This window comes from Ambystoma mexicanum, chromosome 2p (assembly GCF_040938575.1).
Source record: "Ambystoma mexicanum isolate Mex_15411 chromosome 2p, UKY_AmexF1_1, whole genome shotgun sequence".
NCBI classification, from domain to species: Eukaryota; Metazoa; Chordata; class Amphibia; order Caudata; family Ambystomatidae; genus Ambystoma; species Ambystoma mexicanum.
Genome location: NC_090923.1, coordinates 570,427,900 through 570,447,064, shown reverse-complemented (window position 1 = coordinate 570,447,064; position 19,165 = coordinate 570,427,900). Strand labels below are relative to the sequence as shown.

At 45.8% G+C, this 19,165-nt stretch overlaps 1 protein-coding gene across 1 annotated transcript in view; it reads left to right on the top strand.

Moving 5' to 3' along the window:
* Positions 1–19,165, top strand: part of C2PH3orf18 (chromosome 2p C3orf18 homolog) — a 245,016-nt gene that overhangs the window by 70,119 nt on the left and 155,732 nt on the right. Inside the window, exon 3 of the mRNA XM_069644059.1 lies at positions 8,957–8,982. Coding sequence (XP_069500160.1) covers positions 8,957–8,982 — 26 coding nt within the window. The remainder of the gene's footprint in view (positions 1–8,956; positions 8,983–19,165) is intronic.

The following is a 19,165-nucleotide window of genomic DNA, read 5'->3' as shown; positions in this document are numbered from 1 at the left end:
TCACGACCCCCACCAATACAAGCAAAGAATGGTGCACCACTATCCAGGATGCACTCTCCGCTAAAATTGTCCTTCTACAAAAGAAAATCTCTGCCAAAAGGATGTCCCTAATTGACAAAAACACATCCAACACCCTTCACACCCTCCCCCCCCAATCCAAATTACCCATTCCACTTATCCCCGGTCACTCATGAAATGGTGTTTAACGCCATCTCTAAACTAAAAGCCTTCAACTGCAGCTAAATTAGTGAAAGCCTGTGCTACCACCCTCACCCCCACAGTTACTAACTTCATCAACTCCTCGTTCAACACCAATACAGTCCCAGCCAACATTAAAGATGCCTGGGACACCCCCCTCCTAAAAAAAAAAAACTCTAGTCCCTACCGTACCCACTAATTATCTACCAATAACAACGGTTCCGTTCCTTCTTAAAATCATAGACAAAATAGCTTATACACCGATTCAATCACACCTCGAACAGAACCAACTCCTAGGAACCAGACAATCAGGCTTCAGGCCTAATCATAGCACAGAAACGGCTCTCTTGGATCTCAAAATCCAGATGGACAATATCAGAGACTCAGGGAAACTCTGTATTCTGCTGTTATTAGACCTCTCTGCAGCATTCGACCTTGTGGATCACGACAAGCTGTGCACCTCACTAACCAATGACTTCAACTTCTCCAATGACGCCACTTTGTGGGTAAAATCTTTCCTCGCTGAATGGACATCTAGGGTGACCATAGGCAAGGAAGCTGCTGATTCCCATACCAGCACCCCTAGGAGTACCCCAGGAATCTTGCCTCTCCCCTACACTCTATAATGGCTACACAAAACTCCTCTTCTCTGCCCTTGATGATTTGGGTGTCATCTACATCAACTTCGCAGACGACACCCAGATCCTCATACCCCTCACAGGGAATTACGCCCAGGATTCCATCACTATCAGCAAAATGTATGCCATCATCCAGAAATGGATGACGCTAAACAGTCTCTGTCTTAACGATGAGAAGACAGAAGTCCTCATTGTTGGATCACCAACTAAAATAGCAGCCCTCCATGCAGACTACAACTCCATCAATATACACAGCTCGCTGATCCCAGTCCTCAAGTAGGTAAAAACATTAGGCGTATACCTAGACGCCAACCTCAACATGACCAAACATATCAGCTCCCTCTCATCATCCAATACAACGATTGCACTAAGTCGATAATTCTTGACACCGACCAACTGCCTCACCCTGGCCAGAGCCCTGGTATTATCCAAATTGCGCTATTGCAATGTGTTGCTACTAGGCACCTCTAACACCAACCTCTGTAAAATGCAACTCTTGCAAAATAAAGCCCTAAGGGCAGCATTAGGGATAAAAAAAATGTAAGCACATCTCCAAGATCAAGAAGGATGCCCACTGGCTACCCATCAAAGCCAGGATCATCTTTAAAACTCTCTGCATCGCACATAAGAGTCTTGCCAAGAAAGCCTCCTTATATCTGAACAACTCCATTAAAAAAAGAAAATATTAGAACTCTGAGATCCAATGATCGCCAACTCCTAGTGTTACCCCGCTGCAACAATTGTAGAGCAGGAGGCAGCAGCTTTCAGGTCCTAGCCCCTAAACACTGGAACTCCCTCCCCATCAAAATCAAACTAGAAACCTCCTTTCCCGGATTCAAAAAACAACTAAAGACTTGGTTGTTCAACCAATACTAGTATACTTCTCAACCAACACTAGGTCTACTATTTCTGCCTTTTGTACATATTGCTTAACCTCGCCTTGTCTGACTTGTTGCTTTAAATATTGACTATGCTTGTCTTCATTCCAATGTATGAGCAAATACTGTTGTGCATGTTTTCCTTTCAAAAATGTTTGACCAATTACCAAGATGTCTGTAACCACGCCGTGATACCCCAGGGTCTGGGCGTGTAACAAATGAAATAAATAAATACCATTAATGTTGTTTATAAAGTTGACTCATTGTCACAAAGCAAAAAATGTCAGGAAGATAAGTCACACAACCAAAACTCCTAAACACAACGGAAATAGAATCACTATGATATATTATACATAAATCATGCTCAAATAAATGTACTGAAATGCACTGAATATATGATTCATCTGTCTGGCATGGAACTGACAAACAATGGAAAATGTGTAACGACTACACTAGGGTGAGACCATGGAGCAACAACTGCCTTATAATTGAAACTGAAATGAATAAAATACGACATGGTATACGATTAAGGAACTAACAGAAAATGTGCAGTAAAAAAATAATCGAACACGAAATGTTCCCTAATTCTGTACATGGAACTAAACAACATTAAAACTTCGTCCATATTGACACCAAAGTGGATGCTGTAGAGACAGACGTAAAGGATTATAAATAAAGAGGAGACAAAAATACATTTGTGTTACACATATAACATAGTTATTGTATTTCCATTGACAATTTTAGTTTAAGAATATATTTGAAATTACTTTTAGGTGTGCACAGATGTCTGAAGAGGCATGAGACACGAAACACTTGCCTCTGCACTCAAATCAAACCCCATTGAAAGTGAACCACATATGGATTTACCCTATGGATAAAAATTGAATTATGCTTCTTGAACACTTAATTTGAAGATATGTCATTCACCTACAAACTTGTACTACCTTAGTTGCGATAATTGATGGCTTCTGAACATATAAACGTATACATGAACATACGAACAATAGCATAACAAAAGATAAAAATAAACATTTGATGGGTTAACACAACAGTTACAACTTAAAGTAAGATTTAAACCCCATCCATTATCAGTGTGTCCATCGCTTACATGCAGAAGAAGTGTCTCCCTGGCAGTACAATGTCCAGTCACAAAAAGAATGGGTGCAACATTTGTGCTTCACTTTTCCTAATATATACAATTGGTAGAGCATGTAGAGCGCAAGCCTCTCTTGATGCACAACATGTACAACACAGCCAATCCAAGCGTCTCACGCATAGATAACAGGCACAAGACATTACCTCCACGTCCACTCTTCCTCGTCCCAGTACCTACTTCATGAGGCACCTGCCTCCGACACAGGACCTTCTTCTATTTCTTTAAATCTCTAGAACTCCTCCCCCACATCCATGTCACTCAGTTTAATTTTTCCTGCCTCTGGCAGGTTGGACTTTTTCTTCCCGGTGCGGGGCACCAGGGAGCACCGATTGCTGGCCCCCTGGGGGGGGCTGTGTGGCAGGGCCCTCGGCTCCCTCAGGTGCGGCGCTGCTCCTGGGCCCCCTGCGGGGCTTGGGGTCACAGTTGAGCTGGATTGCCTCGCTCGGTTCTTTGCTGGGCTCCGGACCGCAGCGTGAGCATTGTGTCCCGGGTCCTGCACGGCCCCGGGAAGGTAAGGAGTTGGGAGGACTGGGCTTGATGTTTTTCCACTCTCCTCCTGTTTTGGCCATCTTGATTCGACTTGGCAGTATAGGCTAGCCTTCCCTTTTGTTGTGAGGCCTCTCTGCTTCTTGTCGTGGGGTGACAGTGGCAGAGAGTCTTTGGGAGTGCGGGGGCTCTGTTCTGTCGCAGGCATGTCACATACCACCTGCTCCTCAGACACACAGCCCAGGATGCACCGGATGTTAGCTGCATTATCTGGGGGAAGGTAAGGAGAGGGGAGGACTGTGCTTGATATTTTTCCCCTCTCCTTCTGGTATGGCCATCTTGACTCCTTCAACATGCCGTTTTCCTCGTGCCTTGTGTGCACATCTTTATTGGAAATGATGGCAAGCACTTGGCAGTATGGGCTAAGCCTTCCCTTTTGTTGTGAGGCCTCTCTGCTTCTTGTCGTGGGGTGACTATGACAGAGTATTTGAAAGTGCGGGGGCTCTGTTCTGTCGCAGGCATGTCACATACCACCCGCTCCTCAGAGAAACACGGCCCAGGATGCACCGGATGTTAGCTGCATTATCTGGGGGAAGGTAAGGAGAGGGGAGGACTGTGCTTGATGTTTTCCCCTCTCTTGCTGGTATGGCCATCTTGACTCCTTCGAAAGGCTGTTACCTCGTGCTCTGTGTACACATCTTTATTGGAAATGATGGCAAGCACTTGGCAGTATGGGCTAGCCTTCCATTTTTGTTGTGAGGCCTCTCTGCTTCTTGTCGTGGGGTGTCTGTGACAGAGTATTTGAAAGTGTGGGGGCTCTGTACTGTCACAGGCATGTCACATACCACCCGCTCCTCAGACACACAGCCCAGGATGCACCGGATGTTAGCTGCATTCCTTGCGTGCTGCCTGTGAATACGGCGCAGATTTGGACACGTCTGCAAGCGGCCGGAAGGGTACCGGCCTGGCATAGTCTACACTTCGGGTTCGAGTATCAGCGGTGCTGACTCGTCCTTCAACCTTCCTAGACCGACGCATTGGAACGATCTAGAGCATGGGGCTACCAGCTACTGGATACAGGGCTCAAGCCACCTCTCAGTCATGTTGCGTGTTAGTGGTGTGTTTGGGTCTGTGCTAGCTATGGACGCAGACTCCTTGTCCTGTCCTCTTCCTCTAAACTGCGCGAGGGAAAGTCGAAGGAGTTGATTTGCTTTTCCCTTGTCCGGCATGGGATTATGGAAAATGCATCATGGAAGTAACGGCCATGCAGGGGGTTCCCAGTGTCTCTTCTTTTAGGGCCTAGGTCCTCCGGTGCCGACGTGTTGCTTTCACGCCTCCTCTCAGATTCGTGGGAAGTGATAGGGCACATGGTGGCACATGTCTGTGCTTAAAGGGGTTCTCAGAGCCCCTGGTGCCGGTGGAGGGGGATGTCACTTCAGTGGGTTTTCCAGTATAGGCATACCTCAGGTAGGGGGTTGCCTTTGATGTCGGCTATCCGGGATGGATTGCTTTGCCCCGCTTTGTGACAGTACTCTGCCCTTTTGACGCCAGCCTGGTGGCTCCTCTGTCAGCTGAGGGGGCCATAGTCTGCTGGACTTCTGGGCTGTCCAGTATCTTCCTTTTGATAGGTCAGATCTTTTTGTGGGCTGACAAGCATGCTGTTATATTGTGGCGCAGGCCTGTTTCAACGTCCTGTGATTTCCCTCTGGTGCAAGTGCAGTGACTGGCGGTTTTCCCTGGCTCCTCGTCTCTATCTTCTCGGAGGTGTATGGGACTGGTGGGGTTCGGCTTCCTGGGTAATGGGCTCCTTCTGGAGGGGTATCAGTTGCCGTTCCTGTCTCCTCCTGTCCAGGTTTGCATGGTTAGGACTTTGGTACCCAGCTCACGGTCCAAGTAGTTGGCCATGGGATCCGTTCTCTCCGAACGGTTGTTGTGGGTTACCGTCTTGCCCGTTCCTCTCCCTGTTCAGGGTCAAGTTTTCTACCTGCGGGTGTTCCTGGTCCCTATGCCTTCTAGGATGTGTCACCTGCTTATGGGTCTCAAGACCCTGCACTGCTTGTCCGGACGTCTGGGGAGAGCGTACTCTGGATGTTGTGCAGTGGGGGCGCTTGCTGGCTGTTCTGGGCTGGGTTCTCAGAAGGCAGTATGTCTCGGCTCGCCTGTTGCTGAAGTTACGGGGCACGTGGCGTCTTGCATGTTTTCCAGTTCCTTGAGCCCGTCTTCGGTTACGTCTCCTGGTGTCTTATACTCTCTCCCACTGGCTCCCGACATCTCAGCTTTCGTAGTTTTGTTTTCAGTGTCCCCAGCACTGCGAGTGTCCCTGCTATGGTGGCGGGGGGTTTCAGATCTACAGGTTGAGGTGTGCATGGTCCTTCCTCCTGTGGCCTCTCCGACTACCAACACCAGCAGAAAGGGTCTACATTGGGGGTCCTCTCAGCTCAAGGGTTGTGAGATCTGGGGAGAGCCGGCGATCATCCAATTGGCAAGAGTTGTGCCATTGTCCAAGCTCCGGTGTACTTCGAGGAGTTGCTGGACGGTCGGTGGTTTTTGGTCCGATCGGACAATACGACGGCCTTGGCATATGTCAACTGTAAAAGGGGTTCTGGCCACTCCTTGAATGCTCTGGCAGCGCTGATAGGCACCTGGGAGGACTCTCATCTGGTGTCTCTGGTGGCCTCACGTATCAGAAGGGTGGACAATGTTCAAGCGGATCTTCTCAGACGCCGGTTTTCACTCCTCTGCGGAACTGGTCCTGTTGGCCCAGGTCTTTGCGGTGACCTGTGTCAGATTAGGGTCCCTGGTTCTAGACCTGTTTGCATCCCCGGCCTCAGCAGAAGTTCCCCTCTTCTGCTCTAGGTTTCAGGCTGAGGGGATTGGGGGATGGACGCCCTCTCTGTACAGTGGCCTTGGGGTTTTCCTTTATGCCTTTCCGCCTATTCCCCTTCTGCCCCGGGTGGTTTGGCGCATCAGAGTGTCCAGGGTGACTGTGTTGTTGTTTGCTCCGTTCTGGTCCCGCCGGAGTTGGCTCCCCTCTCTGTTGGAGCTTCGGTCCTAGGAACCTTGGCTGGTTCCGAGGTGGCCGTGTCCCCTTCAAGGGGATCTGCGGTTGGAATTCCACCAGATGCAATGGGCGGTGTGGCTATTGCTCAGTCGAGGTTGATATCTCAGGGGTTCTCAGATCCTGTAGTTGGGTCCAAATGGATACTCTTAGACCCTCCACTCTGAAGGTGTTAGGCAGACACTGGGGCCATTTCCGAGACTGGTATGGGCGGTCTGGGATCCCTCCCCTGCGTTCTGGCCTCTGCTATCCTTCAGTTCCTCCAGGAGGGGTTTTGACAGGGGCCTGGCAGTTTTTCCAGGCTTCATTCTCAGTAGGCCTCCATGAAATTACTTTTGGCGGACTCTGACGGTCACTTGGATGGGGAGGTGTTGGTGGGGAAATTGATCCAGGGTTTTTCTTCTTCCCGTCCTTGTGCTGATAAAGGGCTTTCCTCTTGGGATCTCCCTCTTGTATTACGGTTCCTTCACGGGCCTCCTTTTGAGCCCATTTCCGAGATTGATATCAAACATCTTACACTGAAATCTGCTTTTCTTATTGCCCTCACTTCTGCCCGTAGGCTTGGGGAGATTGGGGCTCTCTTATGTCACGCTCCTTTCCTGAGGGTGCTGCCAGACTCGGTGGTGCCGGGGTGTGGTCCGATGTTTCTCCTTTCAGTTGTCTCTCGGTTTTCACACCTCTCAGGGTCTGGTTCTCCCTGACTTCTTTCATGATCCAAGAACGCCTGAGGAGGTGGCTCGGCTTAACATTGATGTCCGACGGGACGCGTTTGAGTATTTGGCTTGGTTTGCTTTTTCCACCAATCTGATAGTCTTCTGATTGCTTGTGGTCCGGCTGGGGCTGGGCATAACGCATCTGTGGTTTCCATTTTCCGGTGGTTCCGGGTTGTGATCTCTAGGGCCTATGTGGCTTCTGGCCTGCCTGTGCTTGCGCACAATCGGGGGCGGTCTGCCAGGGGTTTGGCGGCTTCCTGGGCCGATGCAAGGAGGGTTTTTCTCTGCAAGAGATTTGTATGGCTGCCGCCTTGGCTGGTCTAGGCATTTTCATCGACCGCTATGGGTTGAGTTTCTCCCACTCGGGGGTTGGTTCTTTCGTGGTTGGAGTTTTGTCTGTGGGGATGTGATTTAAGAGTTATTGTGGGTGTGTTTTGCTGCACTGTTTTTGGCTCTGTGTCTCATTGGGACCTTTTCCCCGTTGCTGCTTTGGTATACCTCATGAAGTAAGTACTGGGACGAGGAAGAGTGGACGTGGAGGTAATGCTCTGATTACTTACCGGTAATCTTCATTACTCCTATTCCTATTCTTCCTCGTCACAGTACTGACGACCCTCCCCACCCTCCCTCCGGGGAAGGTCCCATGCTCCGGCTTGGTAATATGAAACTGAGTGACATGGATGTGGGGGAGGAGTTATAGAGATTTAAAGAAATAGAAGAAGGTCCTGTGTCGGAGGCAGGTGCCTCATGAAGTAAGTACTGTGACGAGGAAGAGTAGGACTAGGAGTAATGAAGATTACCGGTAAGTAATCAGAGCAGCAATGCAAGCCTACCCCAACGTACTCACAGTACAGCCGCTGTATGCTTTCCTCACGTAGACAACATGCGCATTCCATGTGAAGCTTCCTTTAATATTGTTGAAGCAAGCAAGCTCCAAACTGCGAGTCATTTTATTTTCATTGCAATGCAAGAAACCATTCCCGTCAGTAAGAATGAATCCTCCAGAGAACAAATCATATCCCTTATTTAGGTTTTTTCCTACACTAACGATCCAAGGTATTGTTCATTACTCCAATAAGACAGTGATTCTCATGACCATGTGTTAGTAGCAATTTATAAAAACTGTTCAGTCTCTTGTTTGCATATCCCCACTTATCCCTGTTCCAGTGAGACCACCCTTGCTTACACATCCACGCTCCTGTTTATCATGTAACATAGTCCCCAGTCTCATCTCACTCAGCAGGCCTGATGGGCCTGCCTCCTCCTATAGAGTAAAGCCTTCTTGGTCTTGCCAATAGAGCTCCCCCATGCCAATAAAGATGTCTGCCTTTCTAACGCCGAATTATATGGCGGCTCATGATTCATTTTCTAATGTTCTTTCATTATGGTGATTCATGGAATTCATTTGGGCATCTTTGCTCCCACAATATACCTCTGAAGCATTGCAAGCCGCCTTCACAGTCACATGCACAGTAGGGTCAATGTATGCATGATCCGGCGCAAACCTAACGTATGGTCCGTGTATTTTACAGCAGCACTGTGAATGTGAACGTCTTACGCAGGCAGATTGTGCATTTTAGGCATTACACACTTTCCTCAGTACACACTACGCCCAATAGGGGTACGTAAACATTTCAATTAGTACCGAACATGTGCAGATGGAGCAGAGCATGTTTCCTAGCAAGAATATGACAGGCGCAGGAGTGCAAGCTTCCCTCTCTCTTCCCTCTGCGTTCTCCATTCCCTTGCTGCAGAATCTTGCTGTGTTTTTATTGAGGTCTCGAAAGATTTACATTCTTTCTCCCCCGTGTTTCTTTTTCACCCTTCAGGTGCTGTACATAAGGAAGAGAAAGCGGTAAGTGCAATTTCACCATTACAGCCTAGAATCTCTGAAGAGAAAATGTGTTTGGCCTGAAACCTATCTGGAAAAAGGAGAATGCATGTGCCCACAAAAGCACACCTATGTGTATCACGTGCTCGAGTGTACAAAGCTCAAGTGTTTTAACCAATAGCTGCAGCAGTTAAGTATGTCAGCATAAAGTACATTTTGTATATTATTTTATAAACTGTAAGTCTATTATTTTATAAACTGTAAGTCTTTGGTGCATGTTCATACCTGACGAGAACAGTGCGTGCATTTAAACAGTGTATCTTACATAGGTTCATGCTTATCACATGTGACTGTCTGTGCAATATATGAACATCATATTTCTCTGTTACATTATGTCACGTTGAGGGTTTTTATTGGCTGCATAACACGACGCCTATTATTCCTGCGGTTCTTCCCCTTATTTTTTGTTATTGGGGTGCCTCCCGCTGAGCAGAGGGATTACCACTAAATTACAAACTCAAAGAGCGGTAGGCTAGCCTTACCTCACTGTATAACATTCAGCAGCCTGAGGAAACGATGCAGGTGCATTGTATCACTGCATACTGTCTCCACCCCATATACATTATTGTACATCAAAAATAAACATCGTCATCAGTCGCAATTAATTGCTTCATACAAAACAAGACAGTGTGCAAAAAATGATCGACAAATGCAAACAATGCAAAGAAAAGTGCAATGGGGTTAGTATTAAAGTGCAAATCGTGCAATACAGTACGTTCAAAAACAAACTTTTCCTGTTCTTTGGTTAAGCTTGAGGGAACATTTCATCACTCCAGAAATACTCCTTTTACTGTCCACAAAGCCCATTGTGGCCATATACATACAACTGTTTCATGTATTTTTAGTGGACTCTACAACAAATCATACCATTAAAGGGGAGTGGTTTAACAGCAGCGAGCATGCATTTCTGCTATAATTCTCCAGACTTTGAGGTGCGACTAGAGGGTTATTCCCCAGAAATAAATTCACAGTTGTGTCTGGGAACGCTATCTTAACCAGGAGGGTTTTTAGGGTCCTCTTGAAACTAATATAACTCTTTTCCAGTCTCCGAGAATCAGGCAGCTCATTGCAGTCAATAGATACATAGATTGCAAAGGTTTTTCCCTGTGTTGTCTCTAGACATTTTGAACTTGGGAAATGCAAGGAGGTTGTCGTCGATGACCTTAGGGATCTTTTAGTTAGGGTGTGAGCAGGTTGCTGATACATTTGTGTCCTGTATTCCAGAAGCCCTGGTGTGTTAGACATAGGACTTTGATTGCACACTTGTTGAGAATTATCATAGGTCCTGAGTCCAGGTGCAATGTGTCCTACTGCCCTTAAGCCCAGGATAATATGGGCAGTGCGGTTAGAAATGAGACTCATTTTGTATGTGTTTTAAAACATTTTTTTAAAGAATTGTGCATATGCTATTGCAGTAATTTAATTCAGAGCTTGGAATCATTATCCATGCACACTCTGTGCCCTTAGTGCGCGGATTAAAAACCTTGCCCGGTATAACTGAGCCTTCAGGTAAGTGAGAAGATTTTAGTGTAACAGGGCAAGTTTCTAGTGATCCAAAGTTTAGCAACAAGTAGAAATCAAGCAGCGGGATAAAGTGGTTTGCCCCGGATGACATTAATCTATGGCCTGGATGGTAGTAGCTCTTCCTCTCTGTCTCTTTCCCTCTCTCGCTCTTTCTCTGTCTCTCGCCACTATTGAGTGTGTGAACTTTGATTGCAACCTGTGGCTCTCCAGTTGTTTTGTGCTACAGCTCCTATGATCCCTTATCATTGACTATAGCAACTTGGGCTAATTGGCTTTGTAATACAAATCATCTGGATGTCTAAGGTTTGCAGACCCCTGCTGTAGGTTGTCTGTGGACATGGAAGGCTAGTGTGGCGTGGGCACTCAGGTGTTAGTGTAGGTCAGTGGATGGATGGGAGCTATCAACATCCTCCCTGGCCAGGCTGTATTTATTCAGGGGGTGATAAATGTGGGGAGAATACATATCCTTCTCTCATGCCAAATTCACAGATGAGAAATTCTGGAACTGATGTGCTCAGTTTATGAGCAGAGTATTGTAAAGCCCAATGCACATCAGTGCTGAAAGCCAGCACCCCTAAATATCCCTGAAGAGCATGTTGAGGTCATTTATAGAGAATTATGCATGGAAGTGGAAGAAGTACCTTCCATACCTGCTCTGTGGAATCAGAAAAAATACAATATTATGGCTGTTACACCGAGCAAAGGAAAATACACCGACACGGGCTTATAAAGATTCCCAGAATCTTTATTACAAAACTGAACAGTATTCAACAAAGTACACAATAGCTATTCCATCCAGGGATCGGATCGTGCAGTTTCGTCGAGGAATTCACTTCTCGTCTTAGAGTGGCCGGTTCTGTTGGCACCGTCCGATCCCGGTCCGATAGCCGAGCCAATCTTCAACGAGACAAAGTCAATCTTGAGGGTCCCTATTCGGGCGCCATCTGTGGAATCAGAAAAAATACAATATTACGGCTGTTACACCGAGCACAGGAAAATACACCGACACAGGCTTATAAAGATTCCCAGAATCTTTATTACAAAACTGAACAGCATTCAACAAAGTACACAAATAGCTATTTGGCCGTCAATCCATCACAGTGACCACCGGCAGGGTTCAATGTGAGCAGTGACAGAATTTCCTAGCTGGACATCGACGCATTTATACAATTTGTAAAATGATGTCCAGCCCTCTTACAGGTTAATCATACACTGGGCTAGGGTCGCGCCAGGTTCACTTTCCTAATTTACATATCTCGAGCATGCGGTTTACTTTTCAATTCATTTACTAACACACTCCATTATTCTTTAATTTAACATTTACACTCTTTACATATTGTTTTAATACAGACCAAACAAATGTTTCGCATATTATATTCGGATAGCATTACTGTTCTTGTATACTTGTAGTTTAACATTGCTGATTCAAGTAATCCTCTGCTCCCTAGGTCAACAAAGGACAAGGTCTACATGACCCTAACATATAGCCTGAGGGCAGGTTGGACATTAACTCCCCTACAGATGTTGGAGAGGTTAGGGCAAGAACAAGGACACATGAGACGGCCATTTTAGATTACAGGGTGACTTTGTATAAAACCCCAAAATGGCGGTTTCTAACCTAAAATGGAGGCATGATTCAAGATGGCGGCTTACATCAATTTCTAAGGTCAAGACCTTGCCGCAGAGAGTTATTTGCGTACAATTTTAAGCAACTTGGCGTAGGCCAATATACATACAAATCGTTTGTAATAAGAGGCATAATTTAATATCTGGTTTGACAAACCCTCCTTTTGGCCTATGCCAAGTGCTAATCCTACTTCTGATTTGCTTGCAAGTAACTCCATACGTCATCGTCCATACCCCCCGAATCATTGTCGGGCATATCTATTGCCATTAGGTCTGATACCAGAGTTTCTTTCAACACATACTCTTGGGGCGTATATTTTATTTCCTAATACACTTGTTGCTCGTGCGCAACATCCCCCTAATACTGAGCATATACCAGGAAGACACTGTATACAACAACAAAGAAACAAAAAACTTCCCAAGATAATCAGTAGGGCCGAGAAAAACTTCCATCCCCATGACCGTAAGAGGTCCCAAAACCATGTACCAAGTTCCAAATTTCCCTCAGGAACATGTACTTCTGAACTAAGAACATGTAGATTTTGGATCGCCCTAAAGATCGTTGGAGAGGAGTCTGGAACGTAAACGCAGCAAGCGGACCCCACTAATTTACATACTCCTCCTCGCTCTGCCAGGATGACATCTAATGCCATCCAGTTCTGAAGAGCCACTAATCTTATCGCTCTCTGCTATAACGTCATATTATAGAGTATGTCAGTGGTCCGATTAATGGTTCTCTCCAATACTCTCGCTAGTCCCCTAATATCTTCTGAATTCGTAATTTGCCCAAAAAATGGCACAAAAGATTTCATAATATCTCCTAGAGTTTGCGCTGGAGTATCCCCTTTTACACCTCGTCGTGGACGAGTCTTTGAAATGTCAGTAGTACTGGCAATAAATACCCCAGGTAATAGAATCCCTAAATAACAGGTTCCTTGCCAATCCCTGGGCAACCACGGAAATGCCACATTACCGCAAACAAAAATAGACAGGTTCGCCTACGTACAGAGGTCTGTTTTCACTAGTCAAATTCGCAACGTTGGCGCACTTTCTAAAATTACCCATTGACCGTGTTCCATTCCTCTGTATGCAGAAGGATACTGAATCGGGGCTATGATTAACAGAATAAGATGGAGGCATGGCATCCTTATTGCCTATAGGAGCCATTTTGAAAGAGATTAAAGACTGAAAAGGACGAGAAATCTATCAGAGGGCCTAACAGAAGCAACGTTTGGCTTACTTCTATTTGTAAAAAGCAAGCATCGCAGGGGCATCAAAACATTCTTTTCAAAACTATTTAAATTTGTACCATCAAAGTTCCCTGAGATGCTGTCATTCCATCGACCAAAAAATAGTGCTCTAAGAGAAGCGTAACAGGCAGTTGTCAGAGGCAAAGGGTAAATATACCAACCTAGCCCTTTATCCCCATGTTGCGGTAGATGTGTACAGATCCAGCATTTGGTCTTATTAAAAATTGCATGAGTGGCATTCATTATTAACAAAAGGGTATTATTCTGATAATTCCGTCTATGCAAAGAATCTCTAGGCGACAAAGTATGCAATTGCACAGAAGGAGTGGGAATCACAGATACATTTTCAATAGGTAAAAAGTCCTCTAACGGATATGCTTCTTCCAGATACCATAACCCAAACCCAAAAGTCATTACAAATCCAGTAATTAGTACGAGAAGGCAACAATACACTTTGGGGGTCCCCTTACATACTTGATCATTGTCTCTGCTAGTCACATTTTTATCTAAAAGTTCAGTACGAGCGGTAGCGGGTGCAGGCATCGTAGTCTTCAATCGAAAAAACACCAATTGTTCGTTTGCTGGCGACTCCAGTCGCGCGTCTTCTTAATGTCTTTCCCACAACCCTTAGCCAACAGAATCGTTCCGTACAATCGGGCCAAAAAGACAAGCCCTCAAATGATTTTCTCAGTCGCACAGTCAGACCATGCTGTACATTTACTTCCTTGGGCGCAAATTATATTTTGCAGTTTCTGGTGGGAACAAAGTGTCGTCACTTCCTCTTGGAAGTGGCGAACGGACGGAAATGGGATCAAGAAAGGATTGATCCGGAAGTTCCACTGTTGGGGAGTGCGGAGACAAGATGGCCGTTTTGTCCGGCCTTGTGGATTCTGAAGCGGTCTCCGATTCTCCCTTGTTGGTTGTTGCTGTTTCAGGCACGCTAGTTACAGCAGTGGGAAGAGATTCTGTGTCTTCTGTATCGTGAGGCACGGGCTGTGGGATCCGCTTGGTGTGCGTCGCATGGATCCAGTGTTTACGACCCGCTACCCGTACGGCAGTCTGAGTGACCAGCAGGACTTGGTAGGGACCCCTCCACCGAGGTGCAAGGCAAGATGACCTCTCAAAAACGTTTGTGAGGATCCAGTCCCCAGGTCGTAGAATGTGACCGGGACCCTCGTAATGCACAGGTAATGCCTCTCGCACCTGGTGATAAATTGAAAACAGATTTTTAGTCAACTGGTTACAGTAGTCTGAAAGAAGCACATTTTCTATATCCCGTAGTGAGCGACTTTTTGGCATACCCCAAATATTAGCAGGTCTCCCCATTACCACCTCAAATGGAGAGAGCCCAATCTTAGTTTGAGGGGTTGTTCTCATCGATAGTAACACGATTGGTAAGGCGTCCGGCCATTTTAGCTTGGTGCCAGCACACGTCTTAGCGAGTTTGTTCTTTATAATGCCGTTGTGTCTTTCCACTAATCCGGCACTCTGGGCATGTCTAGCTGAATGGAACCGCTTGTCAATCTGTAATCCTTTGGAAATTTGCAGGATTACAGTGGCAATAAAGTGTGGCCCATTATCAGACCAGATGACTCTCGGCAGCCCGAACCTAGGAAAAAACTCTTTCAACAGAGTTTTTGCCGTGGTTATGGCCATTGCATCTCTAACCGGGAAGGCCTCAACCCACTTACTAAAGGCGCAAATAACAACCAATACATATTTAAGATTGTTACACCGTTCCATTTCAATAAAATCAAAGTGAATAACCTCAAACGGGACAGAAGGTGGAGCGAAACTTCCTCTAGGAGTCGAGGTACCTTTTCCTTCATTGTGCTGCAAGCAAACCATGCAGTTCTGGACAAAACGCTCCGCAGTTTTGAAAATCTGATCATTGGCCCATGTAGCATTTTTGTTAATTTCTGCGCACACTCATGTGTCGGACCATGAGCCATAATAACCATCATTGTAATGTAGGCGTCAGGGAGTAACCATTTCCCTTTAACATTGTCTACCCAACACCCATCATCATCATCCAATCTCCCTGCACCCTCGATCCATCTCTTAGTTTCCTCTATGGTAGCATCTGCTTGAATATCTTTTACGGCATCAATATTTTCTCCCAAAGTGCAAACATTTACAATTTCTTTTACAGCGTACATTTCTGAACTGAAATCAGTGGCAGTCTGTTTAGCTATCAGATCAGCGAAGGCATTCCCTTTTTCTACATCATCTGTAACTTTTTGATGTGCTGAACATTTTATGGTAGCTAACTGAACAGGGAGTGCAAGTGCTGAAAGCAATGGCACTATTAAAGTGCCGTGCTGGATTTTCGTTCCGTGCGAGGTCAAGAAACCTCGTTCTTTCCAAAGTCTACCGAAATTGTAGGCCACCCCAAAGGCATACTGGCTGTCAGTATATACGTTCACTGTACACCCTTCAGAAAGCTCACAAGCTCGAGTTAACGCTATAATTTCTGCGGCCTGCGCAGAGTTATGCATAATTCTTTTAGTTTCCACAACCGTGCTTAAAGTAGTGACAGCATAAGCAGCCGTGGATGTACCGTCTGGAAGTTTAAAACAAGAGCCATCACAAAATAGCTCTCCTTGAGGGCTATTCAAAGGCGTGTCTTTCAAATCGATTCTGCCTTTAGTCTCTTGTTCTGTCATATAAAGGCAATCGTGTGATGTATCGTCATCATCAACAGTATTTTGTGAGACAGGTAAAAGTTCAGCCGGTTTTAATACGCAACACCTCTTAATTTGAATGTGGGGGGCAAACAAGATCAGTTCATATCTTGTCAATCGTGCAGAAGTGAGGTGTTGCGTTTGAGTTCTATTCAATAGAATATTTACAGAGTGAGGTACCATTAGTGTTAACGCATGACCCAGGACCATTCCCTCACTCTGTTTTACAGCCGCAGCAGCAGCAGCAACAGCGCGCAAACATCTTGGCAAAGCGCATGCTACAGGATCAAGGGCAGAGGAATAGTAGCCGCACGGCCTATTCTTCCCTCCATGTTCCTGCGTTAACACAGCCAAAGCACATCCATCACGTTCATGCACAAACAATACAAAGGCATTATCATAATTCGGAGTTCCTAAAACCGGCGCCGAACACAGCGCGGATTTGAGCAAATCGAATGCTGTCTGGTGTTCCAAGGTCCATGGCAATGGCAAAGATATGCCCTTCTTTGTCAAAGCCAGCATTGGTTTAATCGTTAACGAAAAATTAGGGAACCACAATCTACAATAAGAAGCCATACCTATCAAAGCTCTAACTTCCTTTTGCGTATTTGGGACAGACATACCAGAAATGGTCTTTATTCGTTCAGGTGTCAACCGTCTTCCCTCCTTTAACAGGAGATAGCCTAAATAGGCGACCTCCTGGCAACAATATTGGAATTTCTTAAGTGAAGCTTTGTGGCCATGTTTTGCTAGATGACAAAGCAACAACACAGTGCCTTCTTTACAGGCACTCTCAGAATCAACAGCCAAGAGGAGGTCATCTACGTACTGCAGTAACGTGCAAGTAGTAGGCAACTCAAGGGTATCAAGCTGATCTTTCAATGCCCTACTATAAATACTTGGAGTCTCAGTGTACCCTTGTGGTGCACGAGTGAATGTAAACGAGCGTCCACCTAGGGTAAACGAAAACAAATACCTGCTATCCTTGTGTATGGGAATACTGAAAAACGCATTTTTAAGATCAACAACGCTAAAATGAGTGGCAGAAGCCGGAATCATAGTTAGTATCGTTGTGACATCCGGTACAATAGGAAATTGAGGAGCCACAAATGTGTTAATAGCACGTAAATCAATTATAAAATGAAAGGGAATCGCATTATCACCTTTTTTGTATACTGGAAAAATAGGGCTGTTACATATGCTACCCGTAATCTCCTCAATTACTCCACGATGTACAAAATCAGAAACTATACATTTCAAAGCCTGTTCGCCTTCAACTGAGATCTTATATCGCGGGATGTGAGGCAATTTTACTCCATGTTTCAAAATAATTTTAACAGGTTCAATTTGGAGAATGCCCACATCATTATCATCAATTGCCCATAAGCATTCTGGAACATTAGTAAATTCTGGCGGTAAAGGTCGAGTCAAAAACTGAGAGGCGAGTGATTGCTGAGGTGAGATTGTTAGCCGAATTCCATCCGGAGAACAATGAATTACTGCGTGTAATGCCTTCAACAAATTTAGCCCCAGCAAGTTCTCCCCACAGTTTGTGGTAAGTAGAAATGGACACTGTTCCGTGAAGGGACCCAGTGTTATCGTTACCGGCAAAGAGACCGGACAAACTACAGGTGTGCCTGAAAACCCTACGGAAACGTTGGATTGCCCTGACAGGGGAATATTTGGAACCCGCGAATGATCAATGGGACATTTCTGTGCTCCCGTATCTACTAAAAATAGATGCTTCCTATTTCCCACCGCCATCTCAACGTAGGGGCCTTTCTGATGAACGGGAATAGGCGTAGGTTCCAAATCCTGCTTCGGGCAATCCTAGCGGAACAGAATATTATCAAAAGGAAGCTCTTCGGAGAGGTACGCGGCAGAAGGGTGATCAAAAATGTTTCTATTATCCACATTCGAAACTTGCTCATCTTGTGAAGGAGGTTGCTGTGATTCTGGTGTAAACTGACCTCTGCCAGGGCCCCCTGCACCTGGGCGACCTCTGGATCATCTACTCATGTTCCCAAATGACCTTTGCTGTAAGGTCGGACATTGTGCGCGCCAGTGGCCTTCCTGCCGGCAATAGGCACACTGGTTAATGGTTACCGGAGCCAAGGGCACACTTCCCTGTAGAATGTACTGACCTCTAAATTGATTACCCCCTCTAGGGTTTCTAACAATCTGCTGCAATAAAACTTTAGTTTTCAAGTCACCCTTTTTTCCTCAAGTTTCTCTTTTTCAGTATTTACACGATTTTCATAATACTGAGCCATATGCAATACTTCTGATTGGAACTTCGCCTGCCAAGCGCTTTCAGAGGACATAATCTGTAACTGGATGTCGGGCAGCAATCCACGTACAAATTTGTCGACAAACAACCTTTTCCCTGACTCTGTGCCCAAGTCTTGTCCACTGAAATCCGAGAATACCTGCTCGAACCGATTGAAAAAATCGGTAGCACCCTCAGACTTTCCTTGGACACAGGCCGTAAGCTTGTCCCAAATGATTCTTTTTTCTGGAACCATAGTTTTCAATTTTATAATAATTCTATCAGGCAAGGTTAATATCACTTGACGTGGTCGTTCGCCAGCTGGTCTTTCTCTGTCCAGCCTAGTCATGTTATCCCATGTATCTCCCAACCCAGGTATGTCATCTATAGTCCTAATCTGCTTCCACAAATCAACTTGCAGGAGTACGGGAAATAATAGGTCAATATCACTTAAAGTGAATACCGACTACTGTAAGACCGACTCTATGGGCCTCATTACGACTCAGGCGCTGGACCATGGTGCTATTAGCTATTAGCACCATGGTCCATGCCGGTCTCCGGCATGGTGGATGGCGGAATTACCACCCCCATCACAAGGTTGGCGGGGGCGGTAATTCCCCATTCACCATTTGCCCTTCCCCATTCCCATTTTGCCCCATAGGGCATAATGGGGATGGGGAAGGTGCTAATTACGGCACCGTAAATTACGGTTGCCGTAATTAGCTCCAAGGTCCCTTAGCGGGTTGGTTTTTAACGCCTGCAAAAAGCAGGCATTAAAGCCTCCAACCCGCTAA